The sequence below is a fragment of the Centruroides sculpturatus genome, unplaced genomic scaffold (assembly GCF_000671375.1).
Source record: "Centruroides sculpturatus isolate CEXI.00-Female unplaced genomic scaffold, Cexi_2.0 scaffold468, whole genome shotgun sequence".
Lineage (NCBI taxonomy): Eukaryota > Metazoa > Arthropoda > Arachnida > Scorpiones > Buthidae > Centruroides > Centruroides sculpturatus.
Genome location: NW_019384707.1, coordinates 546,605 through 568,832, shown reverse-complemented (window position 1 = coordinate 568,832; position 22,228 = coordinate 546,605). Strand labels below are relative to the sequence as shown.

The 22,228-nt window shown below is 27.7% G+C and overlaps 1 protein-coding gene across 1 annotated transcript; it reads left to right on the top strand.

Moving 5' to 3' along the window:
- The first annotated feature begins 591 nt into the window (after window positions 1–591).
- LOC111627709 (unconventional myosin-Id-like) lies at window positions 592–21,703 on the top strand. The gene is made up of 22 exons (XM_023371335.1): window positions 592–746; window positions 8,074–8,282; window positions 8,975–9,068; window positions 10,663–10,828; window positions 12,704–12,853; window positions 14,121–14,240; window positions 14,435–14,638; window positions 14,713–14,855; window positions 14,926–15,151; window positions 15,225–15,284; window positions 16,155–16,300; window positions 18,423–18,477; window positions 18,550–18,627; window positions 18,714–18,880; window positions 18,954–19,161; window positions 19,232–19,353; window positions 19,430–19,531; window positions 19,600–19,744; window positions 20,011–20,112; window positions 20,384–20,497; window positions 20,570–20,718; window positions 20,783–21,703. The coding sequence occupies exons 1-22, from the start codon at window positions 658–660 to the stop codon at window positions 20,964–20,966; spliced, it is 3,033 nt and encodes a 1,010-aa protein (XP_023227103.1). The 5' UTR covers window positions 592–657; the 3' UTR covers window positions 20,967–21,703.
- The last annotated feature ends 525 nt before the right edge of the window (window positions 21,704–22,228 follow it).

Sequence of the window (22,228 nt, the reverse complement as noted above, 5' to 3'; positions counted from 1 at the left end):
GTTGATTTGTTAATTAAATAAATAATAAAAAATTTTAATATTTTTATGTAATGCATAATTTATATTATTAATTAAAATATTGAATGGATGTTTAACCAAAAATATGATTTAAAAATTTTAAATTTATTTAATAGAATTAATTTTAAAAAAATAATTAATTAATTTTAGTTCTTATAATTACCGCTAGATGATTATAAAAGATATTTTCCCGAAATTAGTGTTTACAAATTTTATTTATGAAAAAATTTAAATATAAAACAATTTTAAAAGATTAAACATTAAAAAAGTTATAGCTGTAAAAAAACTTTATAAACTTTATTGTAATTTCTAATAGCGATAACAGATGGCGATTTAAAAAACCAAACGACTTTTTTTTTTTATCAAGTGGCACGTACTACAATGATAAAAATAATTCATTAAAACCATTTTAAACTAAGAACCGTATTATTTTACATTTTAAAATATAATACGAGTATTAATAGACACAAAAAGTGTGTAAAAATGTAATAAAAATAAAAATAAAAATATGTATATTCGAATTTTCAAACAGCTCTCGACCGCGCGGAGGACGACGGGTAAAATGTGCCGGTTGTTCGTTAGTCCACGTGACTGAATTAGTTGTCGCGGGCGTGGGGTGCGGAGAGGAATTCGTACAACATGGCTCTTCATAACGAAGTGGGTATAGGGGACTTCGTCCTATTAAACGACATAACATTGGAAGCCTTCATGGATAATTTAAAAGTCAGGTAAGTCCTTAATAAAAAAATCAAATTCCCGCTAACCTGATAACATAACTGTTGTCTAGACAGGTTTAATATCTTTTGTCGTTAGCTGAATAGATTAGAATGCTTTGACCACCTTAAAAAAACGTGGAATACCGCAGATGCTTTTTATAACAGAAAAAATATAAATGGAAAGACCTCTAATTGTACTAAACACTAGACATGTGTGCGATGTTTTGTGTGTTTGAGTGTTCTCAAAAAGTTTTTTGTCTATTTCAATTGTTTACAATCTCTGAAATTAATTGAAGACGATGTATTATATGATTTTAATTCATTATATACAGTTTATCTGTGTCAGTCACGTTAATTTCTGTATCAGTTATTGATTTTTATAGGTTCAAAACGTACACAATAGAATCCGATGTCTATCTGCTGTCATTCAACTCGCCCTTTTGACACATCACGTGGGATTTTTTTCTTTTTTTTGTGTGTGTTTTTGGACCTCTTCTGTTCTTCTTGGGCAATATCCCAGACTATATTACAGCTTCGATACCTGATCTTCAATGAGTCACTTCGTGATGTCACGATCCTTGGAATGATGGCGGATCGCTCGATTAGTCAAATAATCGATTAATTGGATAATTTAGGGCATTGTTGATCGATTCGAAAATGTTACCTAACCGGCTCGTATCTTGCAGATGATTCATATTTCATCACACAGCAAGTTTCGTGTTTGATAATGACGTCACACTTCCTGCGGGTTGTGTTACCGATCTGTTTTCGAACCAGGTGTTATGTTTGGTTTTCCAGAAATTTCTGTATTATTTGAGGAAATTTGTAGGTTTTTCTCCTCGAAACGGGTGCCGATCGATCTTAACAAGTGGCGTCTTTCGGGCGTGCGACGTTTCCAGTAAACTTTTATGTTTAAGGCTGGAGAAGAGCCAGTATAAAAAAAAAGCATTACAAGAAAATTCGTGTAATAAATATAACTTTTCATCATTCGACCGAGCGTAATACACATGTCTCCACGTCAGTGTTCTATTTATGTTCGTGTCATCAGCACAGCGAATGGGGGAGAGCCTTTTTTTTCTACCTCCTCTCCCATTCGAGTGTTGTTTTAGTGTTGAAAAACCTTAGGCCTTTGACCATTTAAATCAAAACCAGACGCACTTTAATCTTCCTGACAAACCTTCCGTATTCATCAGCAGGAAATAGGTGTGTGATGTCTGCACTTTGCTTGCTTACCAAATATGGTATTTGTTGTTTCGACAGTCGAACAAAAACAGGCAAACAATATAAAAAAAAATCATTTTCGATTAAATCGACATCATCATCATCCAAACTGCCCTTTCTTTACAAAATCGGGTCATTTGTTTTCTTGTTCTGTTCCGAAACACGAACCAGTTTCCATTAAACTGTTATCCCCGGGCGAGGTTACATTTCGCTATATATATGTCCTCCCTCCATTTTAATTGTTACCAGAAAGATGACCTTTAACCTATTTTAAGAAATCGTGCATTACAGTAGTTTTTTTTAAATCTCTCCGTTTTTTTTTTAACTTCGATTCTTAATTAAATGGTGCACGTATTGTCACCTCTAAGTGCGTGCAGAAGGATAAGAATGTAAAATAATACCATATAAATATATTAGTGTGTTTTTTTTTGTCCCACGCTATACGGGCATTAATAAAGATAAGGAGTCATTACTTGTTCCCTTGTTACTTTACACTGGGTTGTATCAGTTTCGAAGATTAGATACTTCGAACGTAGAACCCACTCACGATAATTTTTTATGGAGAATATGCCACTTCTTTGTTAAAATCTTGGTAGTTGTGTTAGATTTGGGTGTGATAGTAGCTTAAAAAATATTTAAAATTTCATTGATAAACAGGTTGCGATAGTTTTTGCTATAAAATACAGGTCTAATGTTATCGCACGTAATGGTAGTTTTTGAAGGACATTTCAAGATTTGTTTTTTTCGCTGCAGAAAATTAATATTCTTTCGGTATGATTTAACATTTTTTTTGTTTTTTATTTTATAACTTGCAAAAATTAAATTCTGCTACCTGTTTTCTGTAGTAAATTACGGTTTTGATGCTTATCTATTTTTATAAACCAGCATCCATAATCACTTGAGCGCATCTCGTCTAAACGAAGGTCGTCACACGACTTTTCGTTCGTTTAATATTGCATTTTAGAAAACGTACGCGTTTAACCTCTTTAAAATATTAAAAAAAAGCAATAAAAATCACTCAATCAAAATATAATTAAATTATTTTTAGTATTTTTTTTCCAGTTAAAATGAGGATTCTCTGAACTCGTATATATAAGTGATGCAATCAGCGAATAGTAACGATGTGAAATTAAATTATACACACAAAAATAAACAGGTTAAAATGCAAAATAGTGATATATATATAGATATTTACATACGTATAATTTTATTAAATATTAATAAATTTACTTCAGCGTATCGTTTTATCGCTAGAGATGCGCTTGAGCGATTACCGTGTTTAGGTCTAAACGTGCAAAATGACGTAAGAGATTCGAGTGTTTTGTAACCGTAAAGAAAGTTTTTGAATGGTTAAAAATCAATCAGGCAGAACGTATTATATTGAAAAGAAAAAAAAGTGGCTATTGCTTATATGCAATAAGCGACGCGACTTCACGCGATAACAGCTAGTAAAGTTCCGCTTCCCACGCGCGACGTCAAAGCATTCGATAAGAGGAACTTTCTCTACCTCTACACGCTGTTAAAAGGAAAAAACTAAAAATAAAGTTAAGCCGTGAAGTAAATATATTACCTTACACCGCCATTTAATTTCGAATTTAGAAGTTTAACCGATGTAAACAGAAGTTAAATGATAGTTGAATGTATGCTACATAATATTTGGACTGACTAAGCCAAGTTACACTGGATAGTGGAGCTGGATTACTCATTCCAAATAGATAAGCAGGATTCTTAGAAGATGATTTATTTGATTCTGAATGTAGCCTATATAAATTAACATAGATCAACTGTAACCAAGTTATTGGTTTAATAGTGAATATAAAATAATCTAAAAATATTAGATTTTCGTTTGTATAAATGATTTCGAATTTCTAAAGTTTTATTTATAAATACAGTAAATACAGTACTGTATTTATAACACTGCTATACTCTCTTTTGTATAATGAACAGACAGACCGTATGCTAAAATTTCTACTTACCGTTGACATAAGTACAATCAAATCTTTGAACAATTGGCACGGGTACTGAGGGAAACAGAAAAAAAAGGCCGTTGATCGGAGATTTTGTATGCATTTTTATTAAAAAAAAGTTCCCGACGAAAATGGTCTCCATTGGAGATTCGACTGTATTTGTGTGTTTAATCAATCCCTCTGTTAGAAGTTGGACAGTTTTTTTAAGATGAAAACCCATAAATATTCAGTTTAATATACAGTAAAATATAACAAATGACTAATAAGTAAACATAGAAATTAAACCTACAGTAAGCTGTATTATCATTAAATTATAACAATATTTAAATTGTTACGCGAAACTATATTACATTCACTGAATTCTTTATACTGTATAAAAGTATAATTGAAGCAAACACTAGAATACTCGATATTGCACAAGCAATGCATGCCAGAATTGACATATGATGATGTATTAAGCTAATTTAACTCTAGAGTTTCTTTATAATTTATTGTTCTAACTCCGAAGTGAATGAACTGTAATCAAACGATCGTGTGCATTGGTGAATCGCTAGTCTCCGTTTTAAAGCTTGTATCAGTCGTGTAAACAACTGTATGTACTAATTTGGCAACTTGGATTACAAATTAATGTAAACGAACCTGATTGGAGGCGTAGGCGTTTTGGTATGAGTGAAAAATTATGCATTCTTTATCGACCTTCGATACGTTATATTCTCTCCACGTTACGCTTTGAGAATTTTTATTAATCTGACAAATAGTATCTAGAATACTGCGATTATGTTTTTTTACGATTCGCTAGTTCTTCCCATATTCTACGTTCCGCCTTTCTGATGAAAATTGAAACATTTTTAGAATGGAGAGAATTTAAAATAACAATAAAAAAAATAATACTAAAAATTATTATATTCTGAGTAATTCTTATACTTGAAAACAAGTGTTTTGGACGGATAGAGTTGCAGTTTTATTAAACACTTCAATCGTAATTGAAGTAAGTTTTGAGAATTTTATACGCCATTTTTGAAAAAGTCATTCAAAATTCCGTTTAATCTTATCGATTTATTTGAAATATTAAAGGTTTTTCTTATATAATATATAGGCCTATATATATATTTTGCTATTGGTTTATTTTAAAATTAAAATTTTAAAAATATAACTTTTAATTGGTCTATTCAAAATTAAAAAAAAATAAGCTTTTCGATTGTTTCAGATAGCGCACGTTTTACGTAAATTTGACGTCATTCTTTATGATTTTTCGTTGTAAAACTGAAAAGATGACGTCAAATTGACGCAATAATTTTATGATCGGTTTCGAAATTTAAATTATATTAAATAACTGATTTAATATTTAAAGAAATTCAAATAAAGCATTCAGCGATAATGCTATTTATTTATTTAATTTTTAAAATTATATTTTAATTTAAAAATTCTCTGGTATTAAATATCATTATAATTGAAATTTAATCATGGTGTAAAAGCAAAATAAAAACGAAAATGATGACTAATTTATACGTCATACATTGTTAAATATATAAATTATTGTTTCAGTCACTGACTATATATTATTTATTTGACATTTTTATAGTAATTACATTTATAAAATTATGTTTTATTGAAATTATACCATTTTATATTAAATTGCTATCGTGTTTAAATTAAATTTATTAAAATTTCTATTAATTTTTTAAATTGATAAATAAAACTACTTATTTTTAAATTTAAAGAATAATATTAATAATAATAATAATAAAACAATTTTCCTATTGGCCAAATTATCAATTAGTTCAAACAATAATCAATGTTTATATCATTAAATTGGAAAATAAATAACTTATAGATTTAATTTCTTTTTTACATTCCAAATCGAAATTGTTATTGTAATCATTATAAAATCATTATTTTTAAGGCAAAATGAGCATAATTTTACTAACCATGCCAATTATTTTTAATGGCAAAAGAAAAACCCGGTACTTAAATTCGCTTTCATGATCTGTTTCCTGTATATAATGAATATTTTATACAGTATTATACGTATAAATCCCACTGGGGATATTATAAACATAAACAGAAATGGCTAGTATCAGTTTTATTTCGGGTTCAAAAAATAACTTGGTGACGTGTCACGGTTAATTAGAACTGAACTACGATCGAAGAAGAAGAAGAATCTATTAAAGTACATCTTCATCAACTTATTGACTGCTTTTTATTTTTAATTATCCACATTGGTTTAATACATTCTAGCAGAAAGATTCTCGCTTGTTTTATGTTCTGAGAAGTGGTACGAGCCGATGCAATTTTTATTATTATTTTTTTTCTACTTAGCACCGGCTGAAGTAGAGCGTTACATCTTAATGAAAGGTTTTATGAGTATTTTTATGATTCGGATGCTTTTTAATGTCGAAGAAAGTTAAATCTGTACCACATTAATTCTCTCTCTTTTCGGATTTTAAATGATAGGTTTCCTATAAGGGAAAAATGTATCATATATGTAGTGTCCTAGTTTCGGTTGCGAAAACGGGACAGCGATTATTCAATGTGATGTAGTATTTGAAATATTAATAATATTTAAACGATGTCGCAATAAAAAAATAAAGCAATTTATGAAAAAAAAAAAATTATTATGATAATCGATGTCTATGAATAGTGACGTCTAGACAAATCTCATCTCTCATTCGTTGAATGATGTGTTGCGTAATTTAAAGTTTTAAATTTGAATAAATATTAACAATAATGTATTATTTTATGAATAAATTATTTACTAATTTGTTTTTCTATAATAAAATTTTCTCAATATATTTTTCTTTAACAATTCTCAATCAGTAAATTGTTATAAATATAACAATACAAAATGTAGAAAGTTAGTTGTTATTAATTAATGACATCACATAATACATTATCTTCATTTGTTGAAATATTAATGACTTATTTTGAATATAAAAGGCCAAGACAGGCAGAAAAAAATGTCGATAAATTAAAATTTCTAGGGAAAATTTTTATTAGAAGGAATTTTAAAAATAGATTATTTATTTTTCTTGACTTAAATAAATTGTAATGGTATAAAACATCAAAATAATTGTTTTTAAATGGTTTCTCTTACTTATTGATCGGTCCGTTTAAGCTTAACTGAGTGGAACAATGATGATAACGCCCTCTAATTATTTCACTTTTTTTAAATTTCCGCTAAATTTTTCACTATTAATTTTCTATATTTTTTAAAATTTCGAAACGCTAGATATATATNGTTTGGTAAATATATGGACATCAATTTTGATTTTAAAGGAGATCCATTAGGTGGACACATCAATAATTATTTACTTGAAAAGGTAAATATAAGTATTAAATTAATTATCTATATACATAAAAGCAGTGGCATGTTGTGACATTTTACGATAGGGAAGCTGTGCCGGTCCTGGATACAATCATTGGAAGCGTTATATGATATTTTGAAGTGTAGTATCCATGTGAGATTGGTGCTGTGTAAAGCATATGTGCGATTGTCTGTAAATCTGGCTGCTTTACGCGATTCAGATATTTTCACTGTGGAAGCTGTCCTGTATTCGAAAATAGAGTGCTTCCATTGGAAGTATGCACATATGAATTTATATTTGAATATACAATAACAATCTTATCATTTTTTTCACACACATAGTATAGGAATTTGTAATAAGATATATAATGCGGAAATAATAAAATATTAATTTTAATTACTTGAAAGTACATTAAAATATTAAACTAATCGCACAATATGTATTTATACTTTAGGAAATATAGGGGAGACAACTGCATGCCAGATTTTAAACTAACTAAAAATATAAAAAAAATTCTGAAAATGGTTCAATACATTGTATATAATAAACATAACTACTATTAAAGATATTTATACTGTAGTTCAAGATACCCACCATTATCTTTATCATCTACTCGAGTTATAAAATCAGTACTTAAAAATAGATTGACCATACAATTGATTCTATCTGCTTGAGAGATCAAGATTTACTTTTATATTTACCAGGAAAAGATTTGCTTTCTTCTTGTGATCTGAATATTTTCTGTTGAGTGACAGTGAAGCATATAAATTTTTCTAAAAATATACTTTGTTAACAAATCTCTGACCATTGTTAGAAAAGATACTACATGATTCCGTTGTATTCCAGATATAATGGCGGAAAAATATACACTTACATCGGAGAGGTGTGTGTATCCGTTAATCCCTATCGAAACATGAATATCTACGGCCAAGAATTTATAAACGAGTACCGAGGACGAGAGATATTCGAGAGACCGCCTCACATATTTGCCATTGCAGATGCTGCGTATAAAACAATGAAGAGAAGTGCAAAAGACACTTGTATTGTCATATCAGGTGGGTGTTTACCTGCCTTATTGGTACAAATTGGGCCTTTTTTTATGCTTATAGATATAGATTTTTATGATTGTAGATTTAAAAGGCTTGCAGAAAAGTGACCGGGGGGCTTAATGGTTAATTAATTTTAATAATAATGAAGTTTTGGTATCCAACGACAACGAGAGGCTTATATTGTGTGTTTGAACGAGAGGCCATAATTGTGTGTGTTGTATTGTTCAAACACATGTTAGTCTAACATGTGGTTTGGCGTTCAGACATGCAATGTAAGTTGCTGTAGAATACCGAAACTTCAGTGTTATTAAAATATTATTAAAATTAGTTATGACCGGACCCCAGGTAGATAAGTGTTGGAGCTATTTCTGTCAATGTGATATTCTCAGAATAGTAGCTAATGCCTCTATTGCCTTCATCCGACCCATATCTGATGGTTATCTGTTATTATATTTAAGTTTAAAGCACTTAATTAAGTTTATTATACATTATTTATTATTACAGACATTGTTAAATTTAAAAAGAAAAAAAAATTTAATAATAGTTACTTAATGCATGAATTATTTATAACTAAAAATAAATGTTTACACTTGATTATAATGTAAATGTATTCTACATACATAAAAAGAGTTTTGAATATTATAAAAGCTGTATTTTATTTATCGTAATAATATAATAATGATAACTAAACTTTTAAGGTGAAAGTGGATCGGGGAAAACAGAGGCCTCAAAGATAATTATGAGATACATCGCTGCCATTACAAACACAAGTGGACAACAGGAAATAGAAAGGTATCTCGAATGAGTAGTTTTATTAATACAGAGTTAAGGTTCTTAATCTTTATTGCACTTTATACTGCTCTGATTCTCGAAAATTATATTAGTTACTGCTTATCAAATAATGATTAAAATGAATCACAAAATTAATTATACTGAATAAGTTTTATTATATTATTTTTACATTATAGTAATTTAAGTAATTACACATTTTTTAAGAATTATTATAATGACATACATATGCAGATACATGATTTCATAAAATAAAGTCATTGTACTTGCACATCTGTGCTTAATTAGTATTTTAAATTTCTTAGTCTACAAAATACAGACCTCCTGGGAAGTATAACTAATTTTCCAGAACAAATTATCTCATATGTAGAATATTTTCTATGTAGAGTAAATAGAAAAATTAATATTCTTACTTAATTTTCCTAGTAATGAATTATAAAATAAATATCCAAAATATTTAGAAAGTTTGAGTGTGCCTTAAAAGTAATAATACAAATAGACTGACTTAAAACTCATTACTGCTGCTTAATTATTTGTTTATATTATTTTAAATACATTTTAGAAACTTTTTTGAGATGTTTTTAAGACTGTTGATCATTACTCTCTTCTTTTGCATATATAGAATGTCAGAAAAGTCTGGAACCATAGGAGTTATGTTAATTAATCTTTATTCTTTTATAGTTTGATAGGCTGCATCCAGACTTCCATCCATCATACACACCAGTCTGGATGCAGCCTCTTTGGCAACTTCATGCTGACTGCTGGTCAGCATGAAGTTAAAATAAATCTCACCATTAAAATAACTTGAATTTGTTCCTCCTTGCTCAGCACCAGGCTTTACCTTTAAACAAATAAATAAAGACTAACGTAACTCCTATGGTTTTAAATTTATGGGGACAATCTATACATCTTATATATAGGATATGAAAGAATCTTTTTATTTCAATTCATAATTAAAAAATGAATTTTTTTTCTATTTAGTTTCTATAATTGTAGCAAAACACTAATTAAATTTAACTTTATTTGTATTGTATTATTGAATACTGTACTCATTTAATATTTCATCTAACAAAACAATTTTCTTATGAATCACAGACAAATTCTGCTCCATATCCAATGATCAAATAAATTCCAACAAAGAAGAAAAGCTAAGAAAATACTTGGGTTATATTTTTGGATTAAAAAGGAAGAACTAATTTATCAAAATGAATATTCAAAATTGATAGAACAAATAATATATTTAATTAATTAGAAACTTATTCAACAAACAACTAAATTTTCTTATATCAGACACACCAGAGTGGGGATATGTTATTGTAGTTGGTGTAGGTTTGCACCTTGCCAGTGGGCCTGCGACATGAAGTTTTCTGGGTTTTCTTCATATTTGTACCACCTAAATAAGGGCCAGTTTCCCATTAAAAGCCCTTCCCAGAGGCATCTCCCTCAGCAGATCATTCAAGTGTGAAGTTGCCATATACAATCAATCATATCATAGAAGTTGGATTAAGAATTCCTAACATAGTGAATAGTTTTACTAAGGATAATTAAGATTTACATTAAAAAAAATTTAATCTGTGACTTTTTTTTTATATTTTAGAGTGAAAAATGTATTACTGCAATCAAATTGTATTTTAGAAGCATTTGGTAATGCAAAAACAAATAGAAATGATAATTCCAGCAGGTTTGGTAAATATATGGACATCAATTTTGATTTTAAAGGAGATCCATTAGGTGGACACATCAATAATTATTTACTTGAAAAGGTAAATATAAGTATTAAATTAATTATCTATATACATAAAAGCAGTGGCATGTTGTGACATTTTACGATAGGGAAGCTGTGCCGGTCCTGGATACAATCATTGGAAGCGTTATATGATATTTTGAAGTGTAGTATCCATGTGAGATTGGTGCTGTGTAAAGCATATGTGCGATTGTCTGTAAATCTGGCTGCTTTACGCGATTCAGATATTTTCGCTGTGGAAGCTGTCCTGTATTCGAAAATAGAGTGCTTCCATTGGAAGTATGCACATATGAATTTATATTTGAATATACAATAACAATCTTATCATTTTTTTCACACACATAGTATAGGAATTTGTAATAAGATATATAATGCGGAAATAATAAAATATTAATTTTAATTACTTGAAAGTACATTAAAATATTAAACTAATCGCACAATATGTATTTATACTTTAGGAAATATAGGGGAGGTGGTGCTTCCACAGCTACCATGGGTGGCACGCCACTGCATAAAAGTCAAAATATGTATTTATGTATGTTAGGTAAAGGGTTTTTTACTGTTGAATGTATCCACACCAAATTTGGAATAAATATTTTTTGGCAACATAAAAAAAATACTGTGGAGATCCTCAAACTATTCCTAAATCCCAACCTTTAAAAGTCTAAGCAATGCTGCAATATGCAGCTAGTTATATATATTTAGAAAAGATATTTAGAAAATATTTAATACTTTAATATTTTAAGTTTTGTTTATTATATAATTGAAGCAATTAAATTTTACTTTAAATTTGTTTCTATTGCTTTCATATATTAAATTTGAGTTTTAATAAACTTAAATAGCTTTATCTTAAATTATTGTATAATAATTAGATGTACACTGATATATGTTCATATAATATAAATGATTAAATGGAATAAAACAGTGGGTATCATCCATGAACCACTATAGATGGATTGAGGATCACCAGTGATCCACAGATATAATGCATGAGCCATTGAATTAGAAGATAGTTTAGGTATTATGTTATAGAATACCTGTCTTAATTTGTGTATAAAGTAGGCATGTGTTTATATAGTATGGAGACAAACTAAATGAGTGATATATCAGATGGTGTGATGATGTATCCATCCATTATTGGCTAAACACTTTTATATTTGAAAGACAACAAATTAACACGATATAACTAGGGTGTACTGTATTTGATATAGTGTGATTTGTATAGGGTGTCTAAACTGTGTTTGAAATAGTTTATTGTCACTTAAGTACTGTACAATTAATTAATTGTACTATATTATTTTGAAAGATTAGATGTAACAATTTACTTCATTGAAATGTGATATCTGAAATCATAGACTCAGTTTATTGTTAAACAATTTTATTTTATTAAAAAACATTTTATAACTATTAATGCACATTATAAGCTAATTAACATTAAAACCAGAATTAAGGATTTTTTTAAAAAAATTATATTTAAGTTTCATTAAATTTAACTTCAATTTACTGATCAAATATTTTATATGCCTTTTAACATAAATTTAAATTTTAAATTAGAAAGATTCATTGTTTCTGAAAATTGAATCGTTGTAATAAATGCATGTAAAGTCTGAATTATTCATTATTAAATCAAAATTAATAAAATATATCTTTCTGATGTTGTTTCTGTCCTATTGATTGTATCCGTAATACCATTTAAGAATAATTGAGTGTGAATTGTGCCATCTCTACAAAAGAATTGGAACAAATTGGAGCTTATTATATAAATTGATCCCCCTCTTCCTAATCTCTTTAAGTAATTTTTGTTAAAATTTGTATAAAAGAAGTGAATAAGTGATGAAATTACAATAAGTTTCAACTAAAATAATTATTTAAATGAATTTATTTTAATTTTTAGTCTAGAGTAGTGAGTCAACAGAAAGGTGAAAGAAATTTCCATTCATTCTACCAATTATTGTATGGTTGTCCAAGTGATGTATTGCAGAAATACCATCTTAAAAGTGATGCTCAAGAATACGTGTACACAAAACAAGGTGGAAATCTTAAAGTATGCATCTTAAGTATTTTATAAATTTTTTACTCATTTTTTTACTTATTTTATTCTTTCTAAAGTGAAGTTTTATTTAACTATAAGAAGAAAAATTGGAATTTATTTTCTGTTTAACTCTACTACATTAGTAATTATGTTCTATTTTAAAATATTAATAGTTTTGATAAATTTAACTGATAATCTCAGTTAAATTTATTCTAGATCTTTTAAATCTTTTACATGTAAAGTTTTATTGTGTGTGTGAGTGTTATAAAGGCTCTATATATAATTATTTAGGGCCTTTTATAGTTTTATATATTTATAGTTTTTCATATTCTTTGTACAAATTAAACCTATATTTTAGCTTTTATAAAAATTTAATATTTATTAATAACAACAACAACAACAAAAACTTTTTAATATTTTATATAATTATATTATTCTAATATTAAATATTTCTATCGTTTAATCTATATTATGCTACTAAATTGTCTGTTTGACTTTTTTTTTTTTTAATTAAAATTAATTTTAAAATAATTTATGTATGAATTACAATTACATTTAAAATGAAACTAAAATAACAACTGATAGGCTATCAGAAGGAGACAAAACATGACCTGAATTTTTATTAAATTGCGGATATGTACTTATCTTATCTGCTCTTATTTGATAATTATTTAAATAAGTAAATATTAAGAACCCCAAATACTATAGTCAAAATATTTAATTTGTTAAATTCCAAATGCATTCTTAGAATTATAAAAATAGTTCTGTCAATATCCTGTACATTTATCATATTGTTTGTAACAATCATTTCTTGATTGATAATTAAAGAATCGTTCAGTATTATATGGAATATTGGCATTGTAGGAAGTGCTAAACACACTATAATCTGTAAAATATGTTGTAGTTTTGGTCTTTATTATGAAAGTTTACTTTATTACTTGATTAAAGTGCTTTATCTTTGTATATAGCCAAAACTCTATGAAAGTAATGTAAAATCAAGAGTAAGCTGTCAAAAATAGAGCAACATCTACTTGCATTGTCATTCTAGTGCATTCCTTTCACACTAAAGAATGTTGTGACCTTGATCTGACCTCTAAAGAATAACCTTGATCACAATAAGTATATATGTAAATATTGTATTGAAAGATGATAAAGAAATAAATAAAAAGATGCATAAAATATCAGACATATTCAATTCTTTTTAATATTAACATATATGTAAAGTGTGTTATTATAATCACTTAGTACTTGTATACATTATTTATTTCTGTATTTTTAGGTAGACAGTATAAATGATAAATCCGATTATAGAGGAGTATGTGGGGCTATGAAAACTTTGGGATTTTTAGAAGACCAAACTAACACATTGTGGAAAATTGTAGCTGCAATAATTCATTTGGTAAGAATTGTACATTACTTATGACAATAAAAAAAATTTATTCAATTTCTATTAATTAATATCTATTAAATGTGTCACCTACTAATTAAATAAGTGTTGTTATTCTTCTATTTGACCTATATTATAATATAAATGTTTAACTTAACAGTACAAATTTTTAATTAAATCAATTTTTCTGCTATAAATTAATCTAGGGTAATGTCGAGTTTTCTACAAAAGATGACGAAACTTGTATAAAGAATCAAAATTCTCTTAAAAATCTTTGTGAGCTACTTGAAATAAAAATTGAAGATGCCAAGAAAGCGCTGTGCCAACGTGTTATTGCTGCAAGAGGTGAGATTATGGCTAAAGGACACACTGTAGCAGAAGCATATTATGGTAGAGATGCTTTTGCTAAGGTAAATTAAGCTTTATAAAACTTTTGTTTGGATTATTCTATGGCATACTCTATATACATAAAAATATTTGTTAGGCAATATATGAACGTATGTTTTCGTGGATTGTAAGCCGAGTGAATGAAGCAATTGAAGTTCAGATGTCTGGTTACATTCCTGGTAAAAATACTGTAATTGGAGTACTAGACATTTATGGTTTTGAGATATTTGAAGGAAACAGGTAAAGTATTAATAATAATTTAAAAATGCCAATTTTACACAATTTAAACAATATTTATAAAAAATTACAGCTTTGAACAGTTTTGTATTAACTATTGTAATGAGAAATTACAACAACTTTTTATCGAATTGGTCTTAAAACAAGAACAAGAGGAGTATCGTAGAGAAGGCATTGAATGGCAAAATATAGAATATTTTAACAATGCAATCATATGTAATCTTGTAGAGGAACCACACAAAGGAATATTAGCTATTGCCGACGAGGCTTGTTTAAATGTTGGAAAAATAACAGATGAAGTAAGATCTAGTTTCTGTCATTGTAATATTTAATTTAGATTAGAACAAAATTAACTTTACATTTTCTTTTTAGATGTTGTTAGAAGCCATGGATCTAAGGTTAGCAAATCACAAACATTACAGTAGTAGAAAGGTAAGAATGACTCATTGATTCTGTTAAATTTATGTATAGATGGAAGACACGTGTATCTATATATAGAATATTTTGTTTTGTAATACATCCAGAAATACATGTTCATATTTATTAGGTTATAACAGACTTCTATATAAATTAAAAAACTTTTTTCTATTTTAAACTTTACTTCACATGATGATCTGTAATTATAACAAAAATTCAAAACATGTCCAAGTGTTTTCAAACTATAATAATCATTAAGAATGCAATAATGTTGTGAAAGAACTTTGCTGTTCATGTTTTAATGATATATTAATTTCCAAGATAAGCATCTTGATGAGCATTACAGTTCGAAAGCTCTTGGACATTTTTTAAGGTTTTTTTTTTTTTTGTTTGTTTAATATCTTTTAAAGCAGGAGTTCACTAGTGACTGAATGGATAAATCACTGAACACCGGTAGTTAGTTGTGGGTTTACACTTTATGAACAGGCTAGCTGCATGGAGTTTTTTTCTAGGTTTTGTCATATCTAACACTTAAGTGGGGGCTAGTTTTCCATAAACTTCTTCCAGGAGGCATCCTTTCTAGCCAATAAAATCCATTAAAGCAGTTTTATAATGATAAAAATCTGTGCAGTCTGAGTAATACAGTCATGAATCATGCATTTGTCAGTGCTTTATCATATTTATATTAAATTACATTGATGTGTATTAAATATAGCTTATTTATACAATGTTGCAAACATTATTTTTGAATTTTTTAGATTATAAAAATGTTTTATATTAAAAAAATGATTTAAGTAATTGCTTAATACATGAATTTTAATTTTCTTTAATTAAATAATTTGAAAAGCATAAAATAATTTTTAATGTTACATCTTTGCTTTGCAGCTGGTTCCCACAGATAAGAGTTTAGAGCATCAGAGAGATTTTCGTATTCGTCACTATGCCGGAGATGTAACTTATTCAATTTTGGGATTCTTAGATAAAAATAAAGATACGTTATTTCAAGATTTTAAAAGATTACTTCATAGTAGGTGAGTTGTAACATATTTTTAACACTATTAATGTTTGTTTATAAACTCAAAAACATGGCACAATAATAGTTGGTGTATACTAGTGCAAGTGTCTGTATGTGTAATTCATTGTACAGTTTTTAGTTATTAATCATAGTTATTTTGACAGTTTTATTTTGTTTGATTATTTTATATTTTCAACAATAAGTTAATAATTAGGATTTAATTATGGAGCAAAAGTGAAAGTGTTCAAGGTTACATATGATTTATAATCTAATAAATCAAATCAATTTAAAGAATGAAAAGCAGTTTTGATATTATGAGTAAGTTTTGCTGTATTGTCAGAACAATACTTCAAGAAATATTTTAAAATTTCTATATATTTTTTTTTTATGTGATAATTTTATTTTATATTAAATAAATTACATTTGACAAGGAAGTAAATCATAGTAAGATTAAAAATAAAAGCTAAATATGATGTATTTATAATTTGTAACAGCTTTCAGTTGTATTTCTATTGCAAGATTTCTAGAATATTTTACTAGATTAAATCAAAATAAAGTTGTTCATTAAAACAAAATCAGTTTTTCTTTTTAAAATTTTAAAGCCCAAAAACAAAATTTTATTAAATAAATGCTTGATTGTGATATTTAATTAACAATAGATGTTAAAGAAAAAATAAATATTAAACAATATTCAGAATGATTTCATTATGGAATATATGATCTATAGTAAGCAAAATCAAAAATATAAATTCTGAAATGGATTGTGTGTCCGTTCTTTGATGGTTGAAGAATAATGTCTTTACTTCCTTTCAATTAAACAAAGATTAAAACACTTTCCAAACATTCTAATTTTAGAATTTATGAGTTGAAAATGTCATTCGGAATTTTTATCATGTGTAATTAAGTTGAATTAAAATCATAATTACATTAAACAAATCTCAATGAAGTGAAATTTCTTTCATAAGTAACTTCCTGAAAAATGTATTAACTTCCTTATTAAGATGAAATTGAAGAAAAATCATTTGTAGATATTAATTAGTTAATTCCTAAGAATATTTTACACAGTATACATTTTCCATACAATTCCTTATAGTATGATGTAAAATATTCCTTTTTTACATTAATGTTTTGAGTTTTTTTCTTTTTTATAAATTATGTTTAACTGTATTACACATATATATCAAAATTAGAATGTAATAGAGCTGTAGTTTTCAAATTTTGCTCATGGCTCACTATAAAACATTTTTCTGTACAGAATTAAAAATATGTTATGTTATTTTAAATTATAAATAGCTGTGTAGTAAACCGTCAGTCTAAGCTATTAGTTCATCATGGATGTAACAAGTCTTTGTATGAATTGGTTTCTTCTCATTTTTAAAAAAACTTTCATAACATTCATGACAAATATAGCCATTTCCTATGGCAGATCAGTGTGCCTTGGTGCATCATTTGAGAGCTACTGGACTGGCAAAAGGGGAAAGTGTGACTTAACAATAGTTATATTTTTATCAAATTGAATTATGTGTTGACTATAAGCATCTGTAAACCCAATTTTTAGATAATCACAAACAATTGCTGGGTTACGTCAGGCTGTCATTATCTTTTAAAGCAGGAGTTCACTAGTGACTGAANAATATGTGGAAGTCGTGAGTTTGAGTCCCACTTCAGGCTAATTCTTTTCTTCCAGAAATTTTTAAATTAATAATTATTAATTTAATTATAATTACTAAATTTATCAAGAGATGGCACTTAACATCTATCTTAAAGCCAAATCACATGAAATTTAATTGTCAATTAGTAGCATTAATATAACCCGACGTAATCCCGCAATCGTTTGGAATTGTGTTGTTTTAATATATCACAATTTATTTCAATAATTAATTTTAAAAACTTTATTTATCATTTTCTAAAATTGTTTCAGTATTATTGTTGTAATTAAACATATTTTAGAGTAATAAAAACATTTTGTTTACAGTTTGTATATATCAGATTTGTTTATTAATTCTGTTTAAACATTGAAAAACATCAATAATACAATATTTTCCAAGCTTTTACAATAATTGTGTATTATTTTGCTAATTTAGAAACATGCAGATTATTTTGGAAGTAATAATTTTAAAAATTTATTTAATTTATAGTTCTAATAAATTTGTTAAAAGTATGTGGATTGATGGGGCTCAAGATGTTACACAGGTGAGTTTTTAAAAATTATTTATTTACATGCACATGTCGAAGTAAATCTAATCAAATAGTGAATAATTTTAGGTAACAAAAAGGCCTTTGACTGCTGGAACTTTATTTAAAAATTCAATGATTGCATTGGTGCAAAACCTTGCTTCTAAAGTAAGACGTGACATACATCTTCATTTATTTAGTTCTTTTTTGATGATTAAAAATTATTATTTTATGCATTATATAACATTTTACAGGAACCTTATTATGTGAGATGCGTAAAACCCAATGATCACAAATCGCCACTTCTGTTTGATTACGAACGTGTTTCTCATCAAGTCTGTTATTTAGGTTTATTAGAGAATGTTAGGGTTAGAAGAGCAGGCTTTGCTTACAGACAAGCATACGATCGCTTTTTACGAAGGTATGATTTGATTTTTTTAATGTATTACTTGTTTGCTTATATATTTCTTTACAAATTTTATAAATGCATTTAGATATAAAATGATTTCCAAGTACACCTGGCCCAGTTTTCGAGGCGGTTCTGATCTAGACGGATGCAGAGTTTTAATCGATGAACAGGGGTTTTCAGATGATGTGAAGTACGGAAGAAGCAAAATATTCGTAAGATCTCCCCGAACCATTGCAAAATTGGAACAGACGAGGGCCGATCTCATTCCAGGGATTGTAGTCTTTTTACAGAAGGTAACATAAGATTATACAATTAATCAAACTTAGTGTGTCTTATTTATAAAAATTAAAAATTTAACTTTAGATGTGGAGAGGTACCATAGCAAGAATGAGATATAGGAAAATGAAAGCTGCTCTGACGATCTTGCGTTATTATCGTAAGTGTAAAACAAGGTCATACGTCAACCAACTTCTGAACCTTTTCAAGTTAGTATGAATTCAACAATGTAACATGAATTAACTTGTTACCTAGTTAAATTACTCGTTTTATTTTTGTTTCTAGGAATGCAAAAACAATGAAAGATTATGGTAAACATATAGTTTGGCCTACACCTCCATACATTATGAAAAATAATGTCAACAACTTGAAATCTATTTACAGCAGGTTTAAATTTAGCTTTATGTAATATAGCTAATTGTGTTCTGTTTTTATCAATTATATTTTTACATTAGGTGGAGAGCATACATGGTACTGCAACGTATTCCTCCAGAAGAATGGCCACAATTACGACTGAAAGTGACTGCTGCAGCTATTCTTAGTGGAAAGAGACAAGACATCGGACTGAAGCAGAAATGGGAAGGAAATTATTTGGCTAAGGTTAGCTTTAATTATTAGACTAAAAGCTGCAGAATATATGTACAGTATTATTGTTACACAAATGTATCTACGAATTATTGATACATAAGTTATTAAATATTGATTACAGGAAACTTAAGATTAATCTTTTTATAGCATTTTGAAAAATCAATTTTGAGTATGTGTGCTTATTTCTATTTTATTGGTTATTGTTTCAAATCAAATTTATGTGAATGATTATTTGATATATTATTAACATTTTGTGATAGTTTTAATTTCCACTTCAGACTGGTGATAACGACGACACGGCAGGTTTTGTATCGTCTGTGGGTTCGCTGAAAACACGTGATCATTTTCGCAGAGTTTTATTCTCTAGCTTTGTCAGAAAGGTAAGAAATTTATTTGTTAAAATTTAAATTTGCCACATGAATGAATGTAAAATATAACCTAAAGACCGGATTACGCTATTAATTTATCAGAATCTAATGCCATAGTTACTTAATTGGTTTAAAAAATTTTGGAAGAAAAGATAGATTTTGAAATCCTATCCTGAATCAATCATAGGTCTTTAGACTTATATCTAATGGTAGATTCAGACTATAATTGTATTGCATATATATATATATCTGAATAAAATTATAAACCTCTCTATTCTTTTAGATCAACAGGCATAATAAATGTGCAGAACGAGTATTGGTTGTAACAGACAAATATTTATATAAATTGGATAATAAGAAATTTAAACCTTTGAGATCACCAATCCCTCTTGAAAATGTGAGTTTATTTTTTTTAATTTTCAGAACCAAAACCTTAATTAATTAATTATTAAACCATTAATTATGTTAGATAACTGGAATAAGTGTGAGTCCTGGAACAGATCAGTTGATAATCTTGCACTTGAAAGGAGGAAACGATTTAGTTGTGGCTCTGACTTGTCGACATAATAACAATCGAATAGGAGAACTGATTGGAACCGTTGCTCATCAGTGGCAGACGTAAGTTGATTTTATTATTGTCGTCAATTATTAAACAAATCTACATTTGATTTTTCCAAAATAGGTTAGAGAAAAAAGACCTTCAAGTTCTTGTTAATGCACAGTTAAAGTGTATGCTTGGGAACAAATCTAGAACCATAGCTGTGGAGTCAAGTTCGAGCGTTACTTTCCCCGCATTTAAGAAGAATGGAAATGACTTGGTTCTTCTGTGGCCAACGATGAATGTAGATAGCACCAAAGGACTGTGAATAATTATTTTAATTGTCACGAGTCTGCTTTGTATAGTAATTGTACAGGAAAAGCATTTTATGCCAAGAAATGTAAATCTTCATTCTTATTATTATTATTATTATTATTATTATATACTATTTTTAATGCCACTAATTAACTTGCCAATTTTGCATTTACTTAGATAAATAAGATATTTTAAAATGGAAAATTGAAGTTTTTTTTTTTATACAAGGATATTTCTATAATTTAAAAAATATTGTATAGAAAAATAGATTTATTTAATTTTATTTTTCAAGATTTTGTACTTAAATTATTGGAAAACATTTGTCTAGATAATTTGATCTTTGAAGGTCTGGAATAAAATTTTTATTGGACTTTATACTATACAGATATTTAAAAATTTTCAATTAAATGATCTTGATCAAATTGTTTATAATCTGTAAATTTTTATATTGCTGAAACAGGATGGACTATTGATAAAATAAAGAGCTTTTACTATATACTTGATCACAGCTTATTTGTTTCATTTAAAAACAAATTATAAGGATTGCTTCATAACTATATTTACAAATTAGACCTTGGCTGTAATGACTGTTTCACTTTTTGACCTGCAAACACTGACTTTTCATGACTTTTTAAGCATTAAGAAACTGTTACATGAGTTTGACTGGGCCAGTAGAGACCTAAACAAACATTCATCTTAAGCATTAAGCAACTGTCTGACTAGTTCCCTAGGTCAGACATACAGTCAACCCCCATAACACTGTTGATAATTCCGTTTTATATGAATTCCAAGTTGTACAAGTCACTTAGATTTTACAAATATGTGTGCCAGGCTGTGAACAGCTCACGTATTTGTAAAATCTAAGTGACTTGTACAACATGGAATTCATATAAAACGGAATTATCAACAGTGTTATAGGAGCGATTGACTGTATCTGTATTAAACCATCCACAAGAATTTGAGGATCTAATTTAGACTCAATAACCTCAACAAAAGTATGAGCTTGAAAGTTTAAGTTTTTGTAAATACAGTCATTTCAAAAATCAATTTTCAGATACATTTATTACATACTTACAAAGCTAAACCATTGTTATTAATTCATCTGTATTTTGAAACAAAAATGTTTCAAAATCCCTAAACTTATGACCTATATTACAATATATCCAATATGCAAACAATGTTCAAGATCATTATTGTGAATTTGTTTTGTAATTTTCATGCATATATTATTATTTTTTTTTATCTAATTCAGAAATATAAAACAGATATCAAAAG

Excerpts from the sequence above, each read along its gene's own strand:
- LOC111627709 (XM_023371335.1), top strand. The coding sequence starts at position 658 with ATGGCTCTTCATAACGAAGTGGGTATAGGGGACTTCGTCCTATTAAAC. Across the intron at positions 12,854-14,120 it reads AACAAGGTGGAAATCTTAAA|GTAGACAGTATAAATGATAA; the intron begins GTATGCATCTTA and ends CTGTATTTTTAG. Across the intron at positions 18,478-18,549 it reads GGGCTCAAGATGTTACACAG|GTAACAAAAAGGCCTTTGAC; the intron begins GTGAGTTTTTAA and ends GAATAATTTTAG.